General features: G+C 35.2%; 1 protein-coding gene across 1 annotated transcript in view; it reads left to right on the forward strand.

Moving 5' to 3' along the window:
- LOC112045070 (putative uncharacterized protein DDB_G0286901) overlaps positions 1 to 22,020 on the forward strand; it is a 177,346-nt gene that overhangs the window by 135,499 nt on the left and 19,827 nt on the right. The window contains exon 5 of the mRNA XM_052882735.1: positions 6,045 to 6,235. Coding sequence (XP_052738695.1) covers positions 6,045 to 6,235 — 191 coding nt within the window. The remainder of the gene's footprint in view (positions 1 to 6,044; positions 6,236 to 22,020) is intronic.

Raw genomic sequence — 22,020 nt, forward strand, 5'->3', positions numbered from 1 at the left:
CTAAGATACATATAAATTTTATCATTCCAGAGTGAGTAGGATATCTATAGGATATATATTTCTTACAGACGAAATCAATAATTATAGCCGAGATTATCTTGCCTGCTCTTGTAATCTGCTTTTGTAACCTGTAGTGTAATATCTTTATACCATAAAAAACAATCAATCAGTTAGTTATTCTACCGCAAAAAGTTGTGAGATCCATGTAATACCAAGTCGATTACCTTATTCTGTCTGTAATTAAGGGATCTTCTGTTTCAAGTTATTACGTAAATAGCTAACCTAACAACATCTTATAGTGACCATATCAATATTAGAAATCTTTTATGTTTTAAATAAATAGATCGCCTTGGAATGATGACATTGGAAATTAATTTTATTTATATATTTAATTCAAATTAGATTTTTGAACTAAGTAGCCCTCCGGTCTGAATGTAAACATTGTTAGCTTACAAAGGTTGATAAAGTAAACTCCTTTATATAACTTCTTGCCAAAGTAAATATCACATTCCAGTTAAAAAAATCACTTTAAACCTACAAGTTTTCGATTGTGATAAAAAAGTGCAATACAACACACATAAAAAAGTGGAACAGAATTTTATATTCCAATTTTTGTAAGCTCTGGAAAATAAACCTACCGCAGAATTCCTTTATAAAAAGGTAAGTGGCGCAATTGTCGATTTTATCGTCGAATTTAAGAGCTGTTAAATTTTATTTGCCGAATTATAGATATCGAATTTAGTTTTACTTGAATAAACGGAACTTAATATCTTTGCGTGCAATTTTAATGGAGTGGGATTTTTGAATTTCTTTGGGTAATGACCTGGTTATACAGTGCATTGTAGTTTTAGGAGTTAACTTCACTTTTCTAAATAAGTAAGTGTTTATTACTAATGTTTAGTTACATATAACATCTATTAATTTCATATTATGATTAGCAGCTTGCTCTTCGACAGTGTGATCTCCAATTTTCTCTGTTTTTTTGCCATTCTTGTCTATTCGGAGACCTTCCGGAGACGATTCTCCTAAAGTTTTACCATGTGGAAAGTGTATCCATTATTCAACCCTTTATGCCGTGTTTCGTTTGTGTCCCTATACTCTACCTTTACTACGATATAATATATCACTAGGTTTGAGCAGTTGTAGATGCTGCGGCGAATCCATTGATGCTGTAGACTTGATGTTGCAAGTTACCTGTTCAAAACTATTGATGATCTCCTGGGTTCCATCGATAGTGATTCTCTTACGGCAATTCAGCAATTTAGGAACAATGATTGTTAATTTATCACGTAACGGCTCATCAATACTCGGTTCGTTAGTTTTTCCGCATCGTTATTTGAAATGATTCGTTTGTTTTTTCTATGGAACATAATTTCGTATGACCGTATTCACACGGTCGCATGTCGTAAAATAAAATTACAATTAAATATTAATCCCTGATGTCAAAAAGGCTAATTCTACTAGTTTGACTGCTTTTTATTATCTGTCTTCCAGAGGGAGCGTAGCACTTAAATTGGTGAAGCGATTTAGATGCGTATTTTTTTATTTGAAATTTCATTAAAATTGGATTATTTATTTCTCTGTGTCTCTCTCTACTTCATTACTGAAGATCGTGAACCTGTTAAGATCCCAAACTCCTGCGGGTCCACGTTTACTACCGACTTCTTCATTATTTATTTACTAGATGTATATTATAGAGTAAAAGTGGGGAAGAATATTGAAAAATGTCGGTGAGTGGTGGTGTATTAAATGAAAGTACATTATTTCTAGCTATTAATATCAGCTATGAATGTAGGGGATTTCTTGAATTTTAACATGTTACTAGTTTGTTTTCAGGCTCTTGTTCGTAACATATATACTTGTTATGATTTAACTTATCGTTTTAATAATCTTTATTGGCTTTACTACTGTACTCTCAGACCAATTATAGAAGGACCTGTATCGCACTCATAGTCACGAACAAAATTGTCTGTCATTTTCTGAAGAAAACGAGCTTAGATTTGGTATACATCTTATACTAAACTAGAAGTTTTTGCCTGTTTTTTACCCAATTCAATTACACAAAAAGGTATTTTTACGGAGCTCTTTAACCAACGAACACGATTACAACTATTTGACATCGATTCTATAGAGACAGTTTTTATAATCGCATTAGATCGTTGATCATATACTTTGACTGAAAAGTAACGTCTAGCGAGGCAGGTCCTATACAATAATTGGTCTGAGACTGTACTGTATACAGTTTAGCCTCACTACTGCATACATCGGACACATCATGCGTACTAATCGGCAGGTAACGATCCAGACACCAAACTTGACTTCGAATCAATATCGAGGACATAAACAGGATAATCATTTGAACCAAAACACAATTTAAATGTAATGATAACTATACTTGGGTTACAGCATACATTATTTAACATCAATTCGAATGGTCAAGTCGTCTCTACACTGCACTGCATGTACTCATTCAAATTTGTTCGTAAATACATCAATACATATAAATAAAATTCAAGTATCTGTCTATGTTTAAAATACCTGCGTTTCATAAAAAATGCTTTGGCATAGTTTTTTTTTGTTATTTAGTGAAAATCAGAAAATGAACATTTTAATTTTTTTTTCAGTTTTTCTGAGCTAATCTCTAGAACGGCTAAACCGATTTTAATAGAACTTTTACTGTCGATCTGTAGAACAGGTTATTGAGCAATATATAGGCTACTTTTTATCCCAAAAAACCATGGATCCCGCCGGATTTGCGAAAAACAGAATTGACGCGGACGAACATAATATTGTTTACGCATATTGTGCAATAACTTCAACAATACAGGTATAATGAGTCCTTCGGGTAGGCGTTGCGTTTTTGCACTTTTGGAGTGCATGCACTGCATTCATATCTGGCTCACTATACTCACACGTCGAGAATTATGGAAATTCTCAGGTATGCAGGTTTTATCACGATGGTTTTCCTTCACCGTTTGAGACATATTTAATTTCTTAAAATGCACATAACTGAAAAGTAGGAGGTGCATGTCCCGCATATGATTCGAACGCCCAGCGGAGGTAATATCCACTGGGCTATCACGTCGTAGATTGATAGTACATTTACATTTTATTAGTTAATGAGGCTTTCAATTAAGTAGGGTATATTAACATCGCGTGATGATAATGTATACTTACAGACATAACACAGATAAACTACAGAACATAAACATGTAAAGGTTTACACTCACTTTAATAACACGCCATGGAGTGATAAAATCAAGATACGCTAATATGATAATAATCTGCTTCAGTGTTAACACACAATCCACAGTAATTGGCCAGTGGGCGTTCATGCCAATATCTACTTGCTCACTTTAATAGCTTCATTTATATACAGATTTGTTTGTCTGTCCTCCATCTATTGACTATTGACTTATCTGGCACAGTTGGTAGCGCAGTGGATCTCAACAGAGAGGTCCTAGGTTTGATTCCGAGCGTCAGTTTAGGATTTTATGCTTTCTAAATTGGTTCAGAACTGGACTGCTACCATCCTGCCGGTGAAGACGTACCACTAAGCATGGTTATTTACCGACAAAGTGTCGCTAAGTGATTTACTCGTAGCGTTCCAGTATGATGCCTAGTAGAAGAATAATGCCTGTTCAAAGTAGCACGTTTCCATCTAAGACTAAATTCACTTAATATCAAGTGAGATCACATTCAAAGTCTAACTTGTCCTTCAATTAAAAAAAAATATTCATCACCATTCACCATTTTACCAACAAACACAGACACGAGTAGGTTTCCATTCCTATGTCATTGACATCCCTAGAACTCTTACCAAGCAATTTGCTTCTTGTCTCTTATATGCATGGCCATGATAAAGAACTCTTCATAAGTCAGTATTTCCTAATTCTTACAACCTGGGTATCTTTAAGATGAGAGTGAATAGGCATCTTCTAGGCAACCGTGTTTCACTTAAGGCCACATCTACACTTACCATCATGTGAGATCGATTTATAAAAAAAATCTCATGCGTTAGCTTTTGTTATGAAAGTACTGGTTCCAAAAAAATCTAGTTTTAGAAGTGAAATCAGCGGAAACTATGCGATTATGAATTTAGGAAATTGACATAATGTTGTTGCTAATTCTATGTCATCGATTAAGTGTAATGTTTGCGCCATTACGTATAATATTTTTGAGGTTTTTAAAGGTTAATGCAGCCATTGTCGTTACTTTCTACGTAATTATTTTACATAAATCATAATATTATCACCGTCATTCGTTTTATAAGCTTCGTATTTATCTTTCACTATTTTAATAGTATTTATTTTGATTATTATAATCTCTAGTTGACCTTTTCATCTAGTTAAGGTCATTTTATGTTTTCTACTTACTACTACTATACTTGAAGTATTTGGGAAAACGATAAAAAGTTCTACTAAGTGTATTTTTCTAGTAATAAAAGAGCTGAAAATACATAACAGTTGACTATTTTTACTATTTAAGATACTCTCATTGAATCCTACATTATATGATTACATATTTGATGGTATATAATATTTAGATTGTATAGTGTAATAATTTCATAATAATTAAGTATAAAGAAAGCAAAGCTGTTAAGCTGATTGATTGCATTTACAGTGGTCATAATAAAGCGATAGAGTCTCGTGTTGGTCAACAGTTATTGCAAAACCTAGGGATTGCAGGTTGGTTTTAAAATCTCATATGTATAATGGTACATGAATGTTTCACAAGATGATGGATTAAGCTTTGTCGATTGACAAGACTGCATTGTGAAGGCAAAGTGCATGAAATGTGGCTTTAATTGCTTCTCATGTTAAGTCATTACTACCTACTTTTCATTTACATGTTAGGGTAGCCTTCAGTCTTATCTGATGTTAAATGAAGGATCATACAGGCTCAGGATACGCACAACGAGATAATTGTCTACGTTTGTATCTAATATTGCTATGGTGGGCAATGACCTTTGTCTCAGTACAGTTGGTATATTTGTACAAATATCTGCAGCTCTCGATCTATTTAGCTGCTGGATTTTTTGTCACACTAAATAATAAATGCAAAAACTCGTCTTCACGGTTGTCAATTAGTGTTAACAATGATGTCAGAATATAAACTACCTATTGTTGTACTTTCACTAGGAATCAAAATGAATATTTTTAGATAACTTTGTCGTAAGTAAGGAAATTCTATTACATAAAGTTACCTGCCTGATGTAATAGAGGAACCTCAGTTCTTGCTATATTTCTCAAAGTATCATAAACACATCATAAGTTTGGCCCCTTAATCAGTAACGCAAAATGTAATATGGCTTCCTCCAATGAATTCATTTATTCTCAGAGAAATATTCACATTAAATTTTTTTCCATACCTCAGAAGAAAAGTAAAACGAAATCTTTATAGGATCACTTTGCTGTCCGTCTGTCTATCTGTCTATCAAGACCCTTCATCTCGAAAATGCGTCGAGGTATCGTGTTGGAATTAAAACGATATAAAACTGAGAAACGATTCTGACGAAGACATAACAACGGACAATGCTTCCCAAGCCCAATGAATTGAAACCTCATCCAAACGTGGGTTTTATCCAGGGTCGCGGGGGCGTCACGACTGATTCAATCAGGCTAACACAACTTTTACGAAAGGCCCTCTAAGCCAACATCCGATTCTCATAGAAGAGAGTGCCCTTGGGGGTCGTTCCGCCCATCTCTTCTTCTGCTTTTGCATTCGACCTCTCGGCTCCGGCAGGCGATGCCTAAAGCCCCCGGTCATGCCGCTGACGTCCTATTATGGAGCCTACGGCAATTTCGCAATCATAAAAAAGTTGAAGTTTTCTTTTTTATCGTGATCAGCATTACCAGCTTTGATGGAACCCAAAGGCAGAAGCAGAAGAGTCTCCTCTGAGATTCGGACCTTAGTTTAAAGAGCCATTCTGGAAGGGTGTTATGGGCATGTGTGTATAAGTCCGAACGCCTCTGAGATCCTGATCGTAAAGAGCCAAGGTCCAGGTGAGGAGTGATGATGATAGAAACTTGCTTCAATTACAGACGCCGTCGCTCCCGGTCCAGGTCGTCCTCCCGCCACCACTCCACGGAGGACGAGTGCAGCTCTCCGCGCACCATGCTGATGTCCGACCAGGAGGCACTACACCAGCTGTATGGAGAGATCACCACCGTGCGCGATGGCGCCGTCACTCACCAGTGCGTGCAGACCAACCTAGCTGATGTTATCTGTGGAGGTAAGTATTGCACTATCGTAATAAAGACCAAGTACTACAATTTTGTTTTTTTTTTTGTATATGTAAGCGCTTAGGTACAACCAAGCCTGATGATAAGCGATGATGCAGTCTAAAGTGGAACGCGCTTGCCGCTAAGTAAGATGCCGCGTTTGTAAAAAGATACTTATTCACTCTTGACTTAAAGATTGATCGGATGACTGGAGTCAGTTAATCAAACTATGCTAAATCAAAGGTTTTGGGGTCAATCTATTCGATTACTTTAGAATTAACTTTCGTGAGTGCTATTCGTAATAATTTTCATGGTCGGGGTCCGTCCATTGGACTATTTGTCTCAATCCTGGAAGATTGTTCCCAACTATTGTGGAGTAAACTATCGTGAGTTCCTCATAATCAAATGTCTTAAAATCGCGTGATTGCCATCAAAGTTTCGAACCCATACGCGGCCCTTAGTCATGATCTCGTTTATGCAACGCGGCTCGAGTCAAACTGCGGGAGGATGTTGCTGGCATATCAAAAATTTACTTTTATACAGAAATGACGAAAATTAATTCTTAACTGTTAACCTACAAAAATTTTTTTACAAGTTAGCCCTTGACCACAATCTCACCTGATAGGAAGTGATGATACAATCTAAGATGGAAGCGGACTAATTTGTTAAGAGGAGGATGAAAATCCACACCCTTTTTTTTAAACTCTTAACCAATTTCATTATTTAATGTTAGGATATAAACAGTTTAAGGTATTGTTGTATTTACTTACTGATTTAATAGGAACTCATCTTCATTTGAGCCGTACTAAAAAGCGAATACATAAACTTGCAAAACAAATCAATAAAGCCACGAATCGAGAAACGTTTAACCAAATAAAATCTAGTCAAATAGTCTATTCAGTAAACTCAGCCGTTGCCGAAAACTCGGTGCGAATTCGTTAGGTCAAGAAACGGCGAGCTAAGTCCGTGAAATTGCGCTCGACGGATCCGCAGATCTGCAAATCTCATAACTGCAGGCAATAGTTGTCCCAAAAGCCTGCAACTCTCCTGCAGATAAGTGCTATATTCCTGTGGAGTGGTGGAAACAAAACAAAATGTAGGACAGGCCTGCAGTGCCCTGATTTACCGTCGCAACGCTTTGGGCGTCCACGATTCCCATTCAGTATTTACGGCCGAAAGAATAATGCTATTACCATTTTATTAGCACCTAATTCTGTAAAATACACACACACACACACTGACACTGCAATATGCTGAGTGGAGACCCTTTTAGGATCACATCATGCAAGTTGCAATGTATTGCAACCACCACAACCACCACAATTAATTTATTGTTTTTTTCTCTTTTTTTTTGTATGATGTGTATTCTGAATAAACTTTTCTTTCTTTCTTTCTAAAATGATTTTAGTGTTATAACGATGCAGAAAATAATAAATGCTTAATCTGCGTAACATTACAGTTACATTGAAAAATTGTTATCTACTATTCGATTGAACACAACATTTTCTGTACCTATTCAATTTTACCAGGCAAAATCCTAAGCGCAAACTTGTCACACATTTGTTATTTTTGTACATTATTCAGTGATAAGTAAATCCGACTAAAGCTTAGGGTCCCAATCGCGTTTATTCGAGGAGATAACTATCTTACAGTATTACTTAAAATTAAGTTTTTATACTTATAAACAGTGAAATTTTCATCAGACAGCCCAAATATGTTTATCGTATTCTATAAAAATATATTTGAACTTTTCTAATTTATATAAGCTTTTTTAAGAAATTAAATATCACGTGTTTCAAACGGTGAAGGAAAACATCGTAAGGAAACCTGCATACCAGAGAATTTTCTAAAATATCTGCGTGTGTGAAGTCTGCGCCAATCCGCATTGGGCCAGCGTGGTGGACTATTGGCCTAACTCCTCTCATTCTGAAAGGAGACTAGAGCTCAGCAGTGAGCCGAATATGGGTTGATGATGATGATAAGCTTTCATTTGACAAGCTTTTTGAAATATATTGTTTAGAAAAAGTACTTTTAAGGTTTATAAGTTCTACAAGCATGTTTCTATGGGAACTTTGTAGTGATTTATGCGCAAGCTCGTAATTAATTATTGTAGATACGAAATTACGAATGTGGTCGCGGCTATGTAGCGGCAAGGCTCCAAATTTGCGGTTATGGTTTCCAGCGTATCAAATCGTTGAAAGGTTTATAATTGATTGATGTTTCAATACATGATTGAAATGTTATTACTTACATCATAATTACAAATATTAAGTTAACTTGAAAATTTGTATTGTAATAAAGAAAGTTATCTTTACTTAATATTATAAAGTTGAAGAGTTTGTTTGTTTGAACGCGCTAATCTCAGAAACTACTGGTCCGATTTGAAAAATTCTTTCAGTGTTAGATAGCCTATTCATCGAGGAAAGCTATAAGCTATATATTATCCCCGTATTTCTACGGGAACGGGAAACACGCGGATGAAACCGCGCGGCGTCAGATAGCTCGAAATAAAATCTTCAAAATTCGTCTTATTTAACAAACAAAATCGCGGGAACGGAGTAAAAAGAACGTATTAGATTTTAAAAAATACAGTTAACCACAAATATTCGCGGAATTAAGATTCGCTACCGATATACTAGCCCTTCAGCAACAGATAAGCTATTATAGACGCAATGGCTTTGAACTTGAGGGAGATAATCGTATGCGCATAAGTATCATAACAAGTTGCCAATTAGGGCATCTGGAGTATGAACTTACCCGTTACTTCTCCTTCTACGGGGATGCTGCTGACATTGTATCTTGTTACGCTTATCAGCGAGGTAGATAGAGTTAGATGCGCCGTGGATCTATGTCCTGAGTCCTTATTTGTGTAATTGGATAAATACGTAAGACTTCGTCATACTGTTATGTTTACTTCTATATCTTCGACGACCTTCTGAGAAATTCTTTTTACCCTACTGCAAGAAGGGTAAAAAGAATTTAATTTAATTTCGCGCGTATCTTGTGTCCACGTATGTAATAATCCTTATTACCTCATATCTTCCAAACCGCTGAACGGATTTTCGTAATTAAAATATCGTTAAATTTATCTTAATAACCTAAGTCTTATAGATAGGTGATGTTAAAAAAAACCAACACGACGTTTTTGAGACGCTATAGAAGCGATTTTGGAATATTGCGATATGGGTATCAAATTCTAGGGCTCATCGAGAGGATTTCAAAATGGTATGTCATGGCTATTAATAAACCTAAAATTTCTAATTGTATATTTTATTATACAAAATACGCGAGGCGGATGACTAGGTGCGAGCAGGTTAGGGAGTCGGGTTTTTTTTATTTTTTTAATTATTGACTTTTTTGTATAATTTAAATAAATATGTAAGACTTCGTCATACTGTTATGTTTACTTCTATATGTTAGACGACCTTCTGACAAATTATTTTTTGTATTGATAGTTGACGTAACAAGATATTGTTTTTATTATTTGAAAGTTAGCCCTTGACTACAATCTCACCTGATGGTAAGTGATGATGCAATCTAAGATGGAAGCGGGCTAACTTGTTAAGAGTAGGATGAAAATCCACCCCTTTCGGTTTCTACACGACTTCGTACCGGAACGCTAAATAGCTTGGCAGTACGTGATTATGTGGAACGTGTTACTTTCTGAGCTCTTCTGTTTGGTTAATGTGGCTTATAAGTAAATAAAATATAACAAATAATAATTAGGACGACGACGTGGAATTATCACTTGGTTTTATCTGACAAAATATCAATTGGTGTTAAATAAATAACGTAGGTACTTATTCCGACCGCAACAACTACAAACACCATAATGTGCCATATCTGGGTACTTAAATCTCAATTTCCCAGCCCATGCCCATATTTGTGTATCATAATTAGTTACCTCAACAGCTACGGTGTGAAGTTGAGTGGAGACATCATTAAAGGCAGTAACTGCAGCTTTTCACACGGATAAATAGTTAGTTACCGGATGTTCAGGATAAAAAGAACAAACTTAGCGGAGATAATTAAGAGGAAGATGGAATTGGACCTATTATATCTGTTTATACATTCAGAAACAGGGAAATTTAATTTCTCTAATACTAGTAGTTAAAAGAGCCATTCTTAAGTCTCTATATCGTGGAAACAAGTCCAGTTGATTCAGGTCCAAAGTTGTACAAAGATTAGATGTTGTTTTTTTTTTATTGAGTTATTAAGTTTAAGTTATTTAGAGTTTAAGTTATTCTTATCTATGTCTCATGTATAGAGTAAGTATGCTTCTAGTTAGGCTAGTTATAGCAACATACTTTATAGGTTTTGTTTCTCTAATAGATAAAACAATAACAAATTAAAATAAATCAATTTGTCTATCTTTTCAAGCATTTTATCAACAAGCATTACTATTTCTCTTTCATAGGAGAGATTTATAAAATGAAACCAATGCTTTTTTAATGTGCGTTAGTTTAATTATTTAAGGATTAAGACCTAAAATTACCATCTAGCAGTTTCAGTATCAGCAGTTTGAGTATCAACTTGCTGATGCACAACATGGGTTCCGTGCAGGTCGGTCAACTTGTACTAATTTATTGTCTTTCTGGACTTATGTGACTGGAGCTGTGGATGGTAGTTCACAGGTTGACGCAACTTACTTTGATTTTCAAAAAGCGTTTGACGCAGTTGATAATGACGTGCTTCTTAGTAAGTGTGCGTCGGTTGGATTTACACCGTCATTACTTGAATTTTTTTCCAGCTACTTGAGAAATCGGAGACAGTACGTACAGTATGAAGGACATTGCTCGGAACCATATTTCACTCATTCTGGTGTGAGTCAAGGAAGTAACCTAGGCCCGTTGGAGTTTTTAATATTGATCAACGATCTACCCAATGTGATAACCCGTGCTAGGTGTCTACTATTTGCAGACGATTTAAAAGTCTTTCTTAAGGTGGAACGCGCTTCCGATGTTCAATTTCTCCAAGACGACATAGACAATGTGTTGCAATGGTGTAATCGAAATAAATTGTATTTTAATATCAATAAATGCGCAGTAATTACGTTTAGTCGAAAGGTAGCACCGATTATTGGAAATTACAAGTTAGGTGACACTAATATTTTGCGTGTGACTGCTATTAGGGATTTAGGGACAAGTATGTCCGAAGATTTATCATTTCGCAGTCACATACATGATATTTGTGGTAAAGCATATAAGACTCTTGGGTTTGTACTCCGGCAATCACAGCATTTTGACTCGATTGCTATAATCTATACTAATATTATAAAGCTGAAGAGTTTGTTTGTTTGATTGATTCATTGAACGCGCTAATCTCAGGAACTACTGGTCCGATTTGAAAAATTCTTTCAGTGTTACATAGCCTATTTATTGAGGAAGGCTATAGGTTATATATTATCCCCGTATCCCTACGGGAACGGGAACCACGCGAGTGAAACCGCGCGGCGTCAGCTAGTATATCATAAATTCTGTGAGCATTAGACACGATAATGATCTTATCGATTACCCGTTTTAGTTTAATACAATAAATTACTTATCTCCTAGTGGCTAGACCTAGGTCAGCAGTGAACTGTGGATTTATTTGTGACATTGTTCCATATCCGTGTAGCAAAGGTCGCGCCGGTCACACGAATTCGTGACTCCGTCAATTTGTTTGGGAATCTTAGCGGTATTGTGAAATATGTGTACAACTTACAACGGCATAGTCGCCGTAAAATAAATCCGATTCATTCCGTTAGATTGTGCGATTGGCTTATTTGGTTACGGTTTAACAATCTAAACGTGGGTGTATCACTGTTACAGGGTGGAGTTTAACGTTTTACAAAGCGAGCATTTGTGACGAATTGCTATGAACACTGACGATGCTGGTCGTTCTTATAAATCTCTACTTAGTGTAAAGTGGTTTTGTATCTTCCGTCCCTTTCTGTATGTATGTACACCAGTAGCGAAGACTGAAATTTTCTCGTACGTAACCCGTTCATGTAGTTTTTAAGTCTGAATGTGTTTTTGGGTGAGTACTTTAAATTATTTGAGCCCGTAAAACTTGTGGATTTTTAGTGGAAAAGTAACCCCATAGGAATCGGGTTGTTAGGAACCATCGCCTCTGATGTACACTAAGATTTATTTTAATGTATACAACTGTTTTAACGCGGATTGCCATTTTTTATTAGATTAATTTAAGATAAAGGTTTGTGCCTAAATCTGCAATTATGTTGAAACGTTAATTTATAGAAACATTTATTGATAATTATTGTCAATGAATCCGCCTGAAAGCTTTCATCGAAAATACCTTTAACTTGTAAGAAATTGTGCATGTATGTTGTTTAGCTATAATAAAACAACTTTGCTTCAGATTAATAAGTTCGGTGCAGTGTTGTTAGACACAATGTTATCAAAATGATTTCCCAACTGCATTATAGCTAAACCGTGATTCAGATAGTTGACCGTGTATGATTGATAGGCATGGAAGTGATCACAGTATTATCATGTGAGTGAGCTATTGTAAAATTAAATATGGTCATTGTGTTCTTAAGTATCACGGCTTTGATTGTTTTAATTGTCTGTCTTTCAAGTTTTACTTCGACAATTATCATCATCGACCTATTTTTTTTATAGCCACTAACAAAAAATAGGTCGATGAGCTAGGCATCTTCTCTAGAAGAAATTGTTGATCAAAAACTTAGACCCACGACGTACTGCGCATTGAAAGGCACAATATACTACTCAGCAAAAAAATCGAAACAGTCCGCCGGAACTGTATCTTCTTTTGAACCTATTTTGATTTTTTTTGATGAGAAGTATATTATAATGTTTGACTAAATTATGATTATTATCATTATCAACCTATTTTAACGGGCCAATATAGAGTCAGGCCTCCCGCCTTTTAGGAGGGATACGGAACTAATACCCACCACACTACAATGCGAGTAGGCGGTGATGATAGCTGATAATGTTAAATTACCAACATAGGCAGGTATTTGGAAATCTTTCCAGAATTTACCCTGCTCTGAACCTTATAGACCTCCTTTGCTTGTTAATGACGATGTTGAATTTGATGATGCCTATTGAAATGTAATAAAAATCTTAATTTATTTTAAAACAGGCTAAAACACGTGCCACGTCGGAGTTTGCTTGACTAGTTTCGAACCCATGCGGAGCCCTGACTCATGAGCCGGTTCTTGCAACGCGGCGAGAGCCAAACTTTTTATGAATAACACTCACGACGCGACGGTTTCAATTCAAAAAAAAGTAATAAAAATCGTTAAAAGTTTTTGAATAAATCTTATTTCGTTTTGTGTAGGTGTGTCTATTCCCTACATTTATTATATTTTAAACTAATTAATTATTGTTATCGATACGCATATTTGAAATGCCTATTAATTAAAATTAATTAATTATTGATTATCGATATCGTCTCCACACGGCGAATACGGAAGGAATTAAACTCCGCAATTTGTTAATACAGATTTGTATCTAAAATCTAATTAATACTACGTTCAGTGTGCAATTTATTTGCCTCCACTATACAGGCACTAGCCTAGCAAGGCCACACACATAAAACTCACCGTACACCGTTTATACAAAATTGGATCATATTGTCAACCGTGTAGAGTTCTAAACAGATGCAAAATAAAATTGTCACACGAAACCAGTATATAGTAAGTAAAGAGATCAGTGGAAAGTCTGTCCGCAAGGCAGGAAACGACTCTAATCAATCTTTACACCATTATATCATTGATACGAGCGATAATCACCCTTATTAGAAGGGAATAAGAGTTGTTAGAATTCACTTGGGCGGTAAGATAACGCGCAGTTGACGTGACAGATGTGTTGCAAAAAACAGGGATTGATATAAGTTTTGTCACGCAAAAAGATCGCTGGATCATTTACTTTATGCAATTAAATGTGAATAAGTGTTTAATATTATTTATATTTCCTGCGTTTGACACTTGTTTGCTTCAATTAGATATTGAAAATAGGCTGCGGAGTCACTAGAGTTAGCTGAAACTCATTATGCGATGCGCTACATTTTACAATCCGTATTAAATGTTTCCGATAGGTATACTTACTCGTACCTACTATATATAATAATAATAATTATTATTTTTATTATTTCGTTATTGAGATTTATACAGCATATTACCTTTGTGTTAAATGAATTATGAAACATTTAGAAGGTACAAAATTATTGCTTCTAAGTAAATGAAAAACATCGTGAGGAACGTGCTTACCAAAGAATTTTCTTAATTCTCTGGTAAGCACGTGTACTTCACACAATCCGCATTGGGCCAGCGTAGTGGAGACTCGAGCTCAGCAGTCAGCCAAATATGGGTTGATAATGATGATGATATGAGAATAAATAATAAATATATATAAATAATAAAATAAATAATAAAATAAATAATAAATATATATAAATATTAACGTCAGGTGATGTACTACAGACTATATTTTAACGTAAGTTTAAAAGTTACAAAAGGTTTTTTTTAAAATCGCACTATTACCATCGTGCACCAGCATTCTTTTTACGTGACACGTCTCACACTTGGTGTGGCAGATAAGGCGACTTGTCCATAAGATTTATATGTTTTAGTAATAGTTTATCCCTGTTGTGTATAATTTGACATCTTGGAAAATGTTTTACAATTACTTTATAAAATCGTGGATATTTCAGCTTACTTCACGTGCTAAATATAATTTTAGTCTATATTAATATTATAAAGAGGAAAGATCGTATTGTTTGATTGTTGAAATTGATTAGACTCTGAAACTATTGGACCGATTTGAAAAATTATTTCACCATTAGAGTCCTACATTATCCCTAATGATGTATGCTATATTTTATCCTCGTATTCCTACAGGAACGGGATCTAAGCGGGTGAAACCGCGGAGTGTCTGTAGAGTATAATATAATCTTAAATATTATAATACTAGAAATACTAATGTATCTAAATATCATCGTCTAGAGATCGCTATCTTTATATCTGTCAAAACCGTTCCGTTTCAGTGTCATATTGATGAGGCGAAGCTTGAATATTACCACTAGTTATAGGTACTTCCACGGAAGAGCTCCATCACAAAAACCTCTACTAATCTTTCCCATCTCCGGTTAAGTTTCGACAAGACAACTTCATCAGATGAGGCGAAGTTTAACAAAAAGTAATATTTCACCTCATTAATATCTCATAGAGCCGGTAATTATAATCATTTTCCCTCCCTGATTGATTTAGCAATGGCGGGAAAATCTCGAGCGGTCAGCGCTAATGACATGCCATTACTGTCAAATTAGAGATGTTAGAGATGACAGTTCGCGAGGAAAGTGAAGCTCCTTTCCTGGCAACGCTTTCTTTGAGCGTCGGCATCGAAAGTGTTCGGAGGAAAATCTATGAAAAACTTCTTATTACGTTGATGACGGCATTTTCACTCTTGCTGTCGTTGAGAAATTTTGTAATGTTAAGTATGTTGTAGTCAGGCTTGCGAGTGGTCAGAGTGATAAAGTAATGTATTAATATGTAAGTAGCCAGTATTTAACCTTGTGTAACTTTTTTTCTATGTATGAGCTCAAGATTCTATAGACACACTTAGACTGGCAACCGAGGGGGTGTTTATTTATTGATATACCAACAATGGCAACAAGAAACATTAATAATCTATACATATTACAAAGGGAAACCAATAAAGTTCTAGTGCTAAACGAAACCATCTCGTAAAGGTATATACAGCATTGTTATCTGTTGTCCGGTTAAAGTAAAAAATTAAACTACACTTAAAACTACGAATTACATTTTCGTCAAATGTCATATTGATTAAGTTGTTAGATAATAACAATGAAAAATAATAATCTATACTAAAAAATTATAAAATTAAACAAATTATTTATACAAAAATAAAAAAAAACATGAAATTGAATGTCAAAAACAACAAAAAAAAACAAACAAGAAATATGTCAAAAACAACAAAAAAAAACAAACAAATAAATTTAAATGTCAATGAATATCAAATAAATGTAATCTGAATGTCAAATTAATTTGTTTGTAGAGTAGAACACTTTCTCCCTCCTGCGAAGCCGGCTATGTCTCGAAGAGGATTCTTCTCCGATACTAAATTACGTAGATATGTTATTATGTCTTATACTTAATTTAAAAAGTACTGATCCCTCCACGAGGTGGACTGACAATATCAAACGTGCTGGTGGATCATTACATTCAAAATCTCCAACAAAATGCCTTAAAAGTGACTCGGCTGGTATGCTGATGAAGCATTTTTAAAACTTCTTATTCAATTTGGTCTTAAAGACCTCCCTTGCAAGACACCTTATCAACGCATATATTATAAACATTCCATGGTTTTTATTTCAAAGTCAAATTACCCAATCGTCGGTAAATTGTGGGATTTCCAATTCCTTGGCACTATCGATGCAATAAGGAAAATGTTCGCACAAGTTTGACCCAGTACCAGTGCCAGGTAGGCACGTGTGAAATTGTGCATACTCAAAGACTGTGTCAAACTACTGTCGACTTTTAATTGTTTACGAAGTCGAGTATCTTGAGAGAATCATGAGAGACATTTGAACTACTTTATTGTGTTACTTTTTGGCTGTCTGCCACTGAAGGTTCATCGAAATGTATTGTTGTATGGTAAATTTTAAAATTCTCCTACTAAATCTTCTAGATGATTTAGTAAAATAATTTCATTGTATCCAGTGGCCTTGGGTTACAAGGTGCTGGGTTCGAGTCTAAGGTCAGGCTACGAAGTATTTAGTTTTTTTTTTTAAATTAGTTTTCAGTAATGAATCTCAGCCCGCTTTTGAAAGATTAGAGGATGCCTCGTAGAACACGTAAAGAATTGAATCCCGGTCATTGTTAGGTTGATAATGACAATAATAATGTATCTAATAATAATAATGGTTGGGTCATTCATACGACAGTTTTAATTTTAAAGGAAAGAAGAACATTGGTGTTTAAGTTCTACAAATAAACTACGTATTAACCTCAGATTTTATTAAACAGTAGTTACTAATAAGTACTAGAAACATACAATTCATACTGTTTTCAAGCATCAAGTTAGTTTAAAAACTAACAAGTGAACATGATATAAAGGTTAGTTAAAGATTTTTTAGGAACCACATTATATCCGTAGGTATATTATGTTCACGATAAATTAACACTTATTGTCTAGTCATTAGAAAACAGAATCCCCTGCACCGTTAACGTTGTACTCACGCGTGGCACACTGTATACTTAATTTCGTTGACAGCTTTCTCGCAACCGGATCATTGTAACGAAACAGTCACATTACCGATGGTAATTGGATATTGTAGACGCTGCTAAACTTGCTAAACAATATGTTGAATATCTATTTATTTATTACCATTCAATCACTGCCATTAGGTATTCTTAAACCCGGAGACTTGGCCAATGTGTTGTATTTTATAGCACTTTCGAGCTTTTCGAGATTGAGAGATATGTTGAGTCTTTATTATCTTTTATTGATTTTATTAAAGCTGTAGTTTAGTTACCCTAATCTCCTACTATACATAACTAGGTACTGTTGGCAATTATGAAGTTTTTTTTTATATTCTTTACAATTTGTAAGCTCTTGACTACAATCTCACCTGTAAGTCTTGTTATATCTACTGTGTGTAAGTGATGATGTAATCTAAGATGGAAGCGGGCTAACTTGTTAGGGGAAGCATTTCTTTCGGTTTCTACAAGACATCTTATCGAAACGCTAAATCGCTTGGCGGCCTATGCCGATAGGGTAGTAACTAGACACGGCCGAAACCTCCCACCAGGCAAAAGTCTTCCACCAGTTACAATAGATTTATATTGTATTGTGCTCCAAAGCACCACGATCCAAACTCCTTTTTTACCTACCAAACTTATGCCTATGCTTGTTCATGTTGTTTTCTGTGCCTATGATAAGAGAATAGGTTATATGCAGGGCCGGCCCGTCCATACGGCGAACGGAGTGATCGCTGCAGGCGCCAAATCCTAGAGAGCGCCTTAATGATAATTCTAGTCAATTGCGCCTGATTTTCAATTGGTCACCCCAAAGTATGGTCAAGATCTTCGTGTTCCATTCTTACTTTACACTCATAATTTGGTATAGGTTATAGGCGCCATAATTGGATCTCGCCCCATTTTAAAATTTACTTCGGGCCGGCGCTGGTTATGTATATACTTATAATCTATACAAATAGCCCATGTCCAGCACTGCCTAGCTGAACATCAGCGCTTTATGCTTATGGGGAACATATAGTAGTATGCTGAGCTTGGGACTTTTTTCTAGGTAATGCCCCATATCGCAGAGTTTTATTCTGAACTAATTGTGATCTGTGGCATAATGTAGATATTTTCTTCTTTCTTCCTTTCAGTGGACGTCCATCAGCTGTTAATGATGATGATTATGAACTTTCTAGGTATTCAGTACTAGCTCGCCGCGCGGTTTTACCCGCTTGGTTCCCATTCCCGTAGGAATATGGGGATAATATATAGCCTATAGCCTTCCTCGATAAATTGGCTATATAACACAGAAAGAATTTTCTTAAAACGGTTTTTGGAACTACTGTCCAGAGATTAGCGCGTTCAATCAAACAAACAAACAAACTCTTCAGCTTTATTATATTAGTATAGATATTAGTATAGATTACTTACTTACTAAGTAATATAAATACCTCCGTAGTTTTAATTTCCACTTGCGGTGTTTTAAATGAAAACTCGTGAACGTTGGGTAATAAATTGCGACCACTTTTCAGTTTTCTAAAGTCCTAAACATTTACACTCTCGACATAGTAAACTTAATGTGGTACACCGCAGTTGAGTTTCCTGCTCCGTTTGTTTATATTAATAACCGTACAAAGTAAACTGGCTTGTGCTGTTGGGAAAATATAGTAAAGCAAGTAACTTTATGTTATTTATATTATGCCTGGGTACTTTAATTTATATTTAACTAGAAGACGCCCGCGACTTCGTCAGAGGAAAACAATTTATACTAATACTAAGCTGAAGAGTTAGTTTGTTTCTTTGCTTGCTAATCTCAGGAACTACTAGTCCGATTTGAAAATTATTTCAGTATTAGATAGCCTATTTATCGAGAAAGGCTATAGGCTATATATTATCCTCGTATTCTCACGGGAACATCGGCACGACGTCAGCTAGTGTTAAAATATACGTATAAACCTTCCTCTGGAATCAATCGTATCTAATTATGAAAACTGCATTAAAATCAATGGCGTAATTTAAAAGATCTAGGCGCACAAATAGTGGGCTACTTTGTTTTATATTGTTGTTGCGAGTTACTTATATTATGTTTTAGGGATAAACTGCCTCAGAGTTAGTCTATGAGGCTTCGGATCTTGAGATTCTGACTCGTAAAGTATTTGGTTTTTCTTTCAATAAAAAAGTGGTCTCCCAAAAAAAATTAAGAACGACCAGTGATAGTATTATGGGCAGGTACTTTCTTATTAGTCATTAAAAAAATTTGTCATGTAGTATTTCATTCAAACGCAATTGTTATTAGATTGTTCGTGTGGGTTAAGATTAACTATTTAAAAAAAAATAGTTTGTATGAAAATGTCTATTATCATTTTACACCAAAGACCTTAATCTTAAAGCGCATGCCGCACAGAAGGCGGGGCGGAAGCGAGTCGAGGCGGTATCGACGCGGTACCGCGGCGATAGCGATACGGAAGACAAGGAAGCCTTTTGACCCGGCTCCCTGCACCGTACCGCGCAGGCTTCGAGCGCTAGCAACTGCCAAAGTGAGTTGTCGTTGCTCGTTCGCTTCCAGTAGTAGCTGTTCAATCATCAACACGAATTTTTTTATCTCATTACATTTATACAGCCACACGTATCGCGGTATTCTGAGATACAACATACAACCCTCTCAGAGTATCATAAATCAATTTTAATATCTTAAAATTAAATGTAAAAATTCCTAATGAAACTGTTGTTTACTATTATTTAGCCGATACCCTGCGGTTTCATCCACGCAGTTCCCGAGAGAATATGTGGATAAAATAGTCTATGGCATTTGCAAGTAACGTGGAAAATTTCAATAGGTCCAAAGATTATTGTAGAGGGTACAATAAAACACCACAAACTTTTCATTTTTATAATATTAGTATGCTTAGATACAAATTATTATTTTTAGATCACTATAATATACTGTTCATTCATCAAAAGGTGGGTGACGGTCGTTTCTAATACAGATCTTCAATAATAAAGTCCGCGACGATATTCACGAAATCGAAGCGAAATGATTTCGCACAAGGCGTTCGAAGTATCCACAAATATTTGACCGCACATGTAGCGATAATATCGAGTTATTGCGACGAGTGTGACCAATGCTTAAAATGCTTAATTGCAATCTAACTGCCAAACTTCATCCAGATTTAATCATCCTTTCTCAATATCGTATGTATGTACAGAGTAACTATCTTAAATAGGATTTCACATACTTAATCCTAGTTATTCCTGGTATAAAAACGAATGGTACCTAACCTAATAGGAACAATTATCTTAAGAAATGTCCACCGATACCTATCAATGACAATAATAAACCCAACATTCCAATTGCGGGAATGCCGTCTCATTATCTGGCATTGTAATAAAATGCAGACATTACAGTGAAAACTAAGCTTTATCTAACTAATCCAGGTTAATGCAATTCGCCTGTTGACGCTGTGCTGCAGTGTTACGTAACGCTGAACTGAAGGGGTAGTAAAAATGGAGATTTGATATCTCATACCAATCGTTCGTACACGATTTTATTTACATTTAGATAACATTTTAATAGATTATTCAGAATTCAGCTTGGGTTAATTTACTTATTTAAAGTCTTCGGCCGATATTAATTTTAAGCAATATAAAAAAAATATATAAACTGTAACCAGACTCTAAAAATAATCGAATAGAATCAGGATTCACAAAGTAAAATGGACTATTGTTGAAGTCGGTAATAAACGTAACTAAATCGACTTAATATTAATTTTGATGGAAAAAGCCCTGCATTTTTCAAATAATATGTGTTTCAAGAATTTTAGAAATTTTACTCGTAATCGATTAGGGGTTGAAATATGTCAAAATGTGGGTCGTTAATGTTGATGATGATGATGAATTAGAAACTACTGACCAGAGCCTCGTCTTCCATCCAGAGAAGCCCGATCACCTCGAGAATCTGGGCAGCTAGAGACCAAGCAGCTCTGGTTGGGTCAAAAATATAGAAATCTGATGTGTAAAGAAAACAATAAATGATTGAATCCAACGTTCCACTGCAACTAGGCCACAATACACCATTCTAAACCAATTTGTTTTCACCCAGTAACAAGATTGTGTATCAAATTCAACACATTCTTAATAGATTGCCGTTCGTTAGTTCGTTACTGTCCGCTTCGAATTATTTTGTGCTTTCGATGACTTTCGCTCTTTTGCACGCATTTCTATTTTGGATTTGGTGTCATCAGATCTATTTGTTGACATAATCGGTTACTTTCTTGTTAAAGATTCTCAAATTTTAAGTTTTTTATTGATTTTGTTGATAAATTGGACCGCATTGCGCTCTGTTCGAAATACGAACTTATTTGAAATATAATTATTATACGAATATGCACTTATGTTTATCTAAAACTCTTTTTCTGAAGGTCTGTAAAGACTTTAGGTATTAGTAATAGAACCTCTTTCACATACATTACAAAGGTTTAAACCCATTTTCACGCCGATTGTATGTGGAGTAAAAAATAATTAGGTACTTAGTATTTTGTACTGTGATGATTGTACAAAAAGATT

Source organism: Bicyclus anynana, chromosome 7, assembly GCF_947172395.1.
Source record: "Bicyclus anynana chromosome 7, ilBicAnyn1.1, whole genome shotgun sequence".
In the NCBI taxonomy this organism is placed as follows: Eukaryota; Metazoa; Arthropoda; class Insecta; order Lepidoptera; family Nymphalidae; genus Bicyclus; species Bicyclus anynana.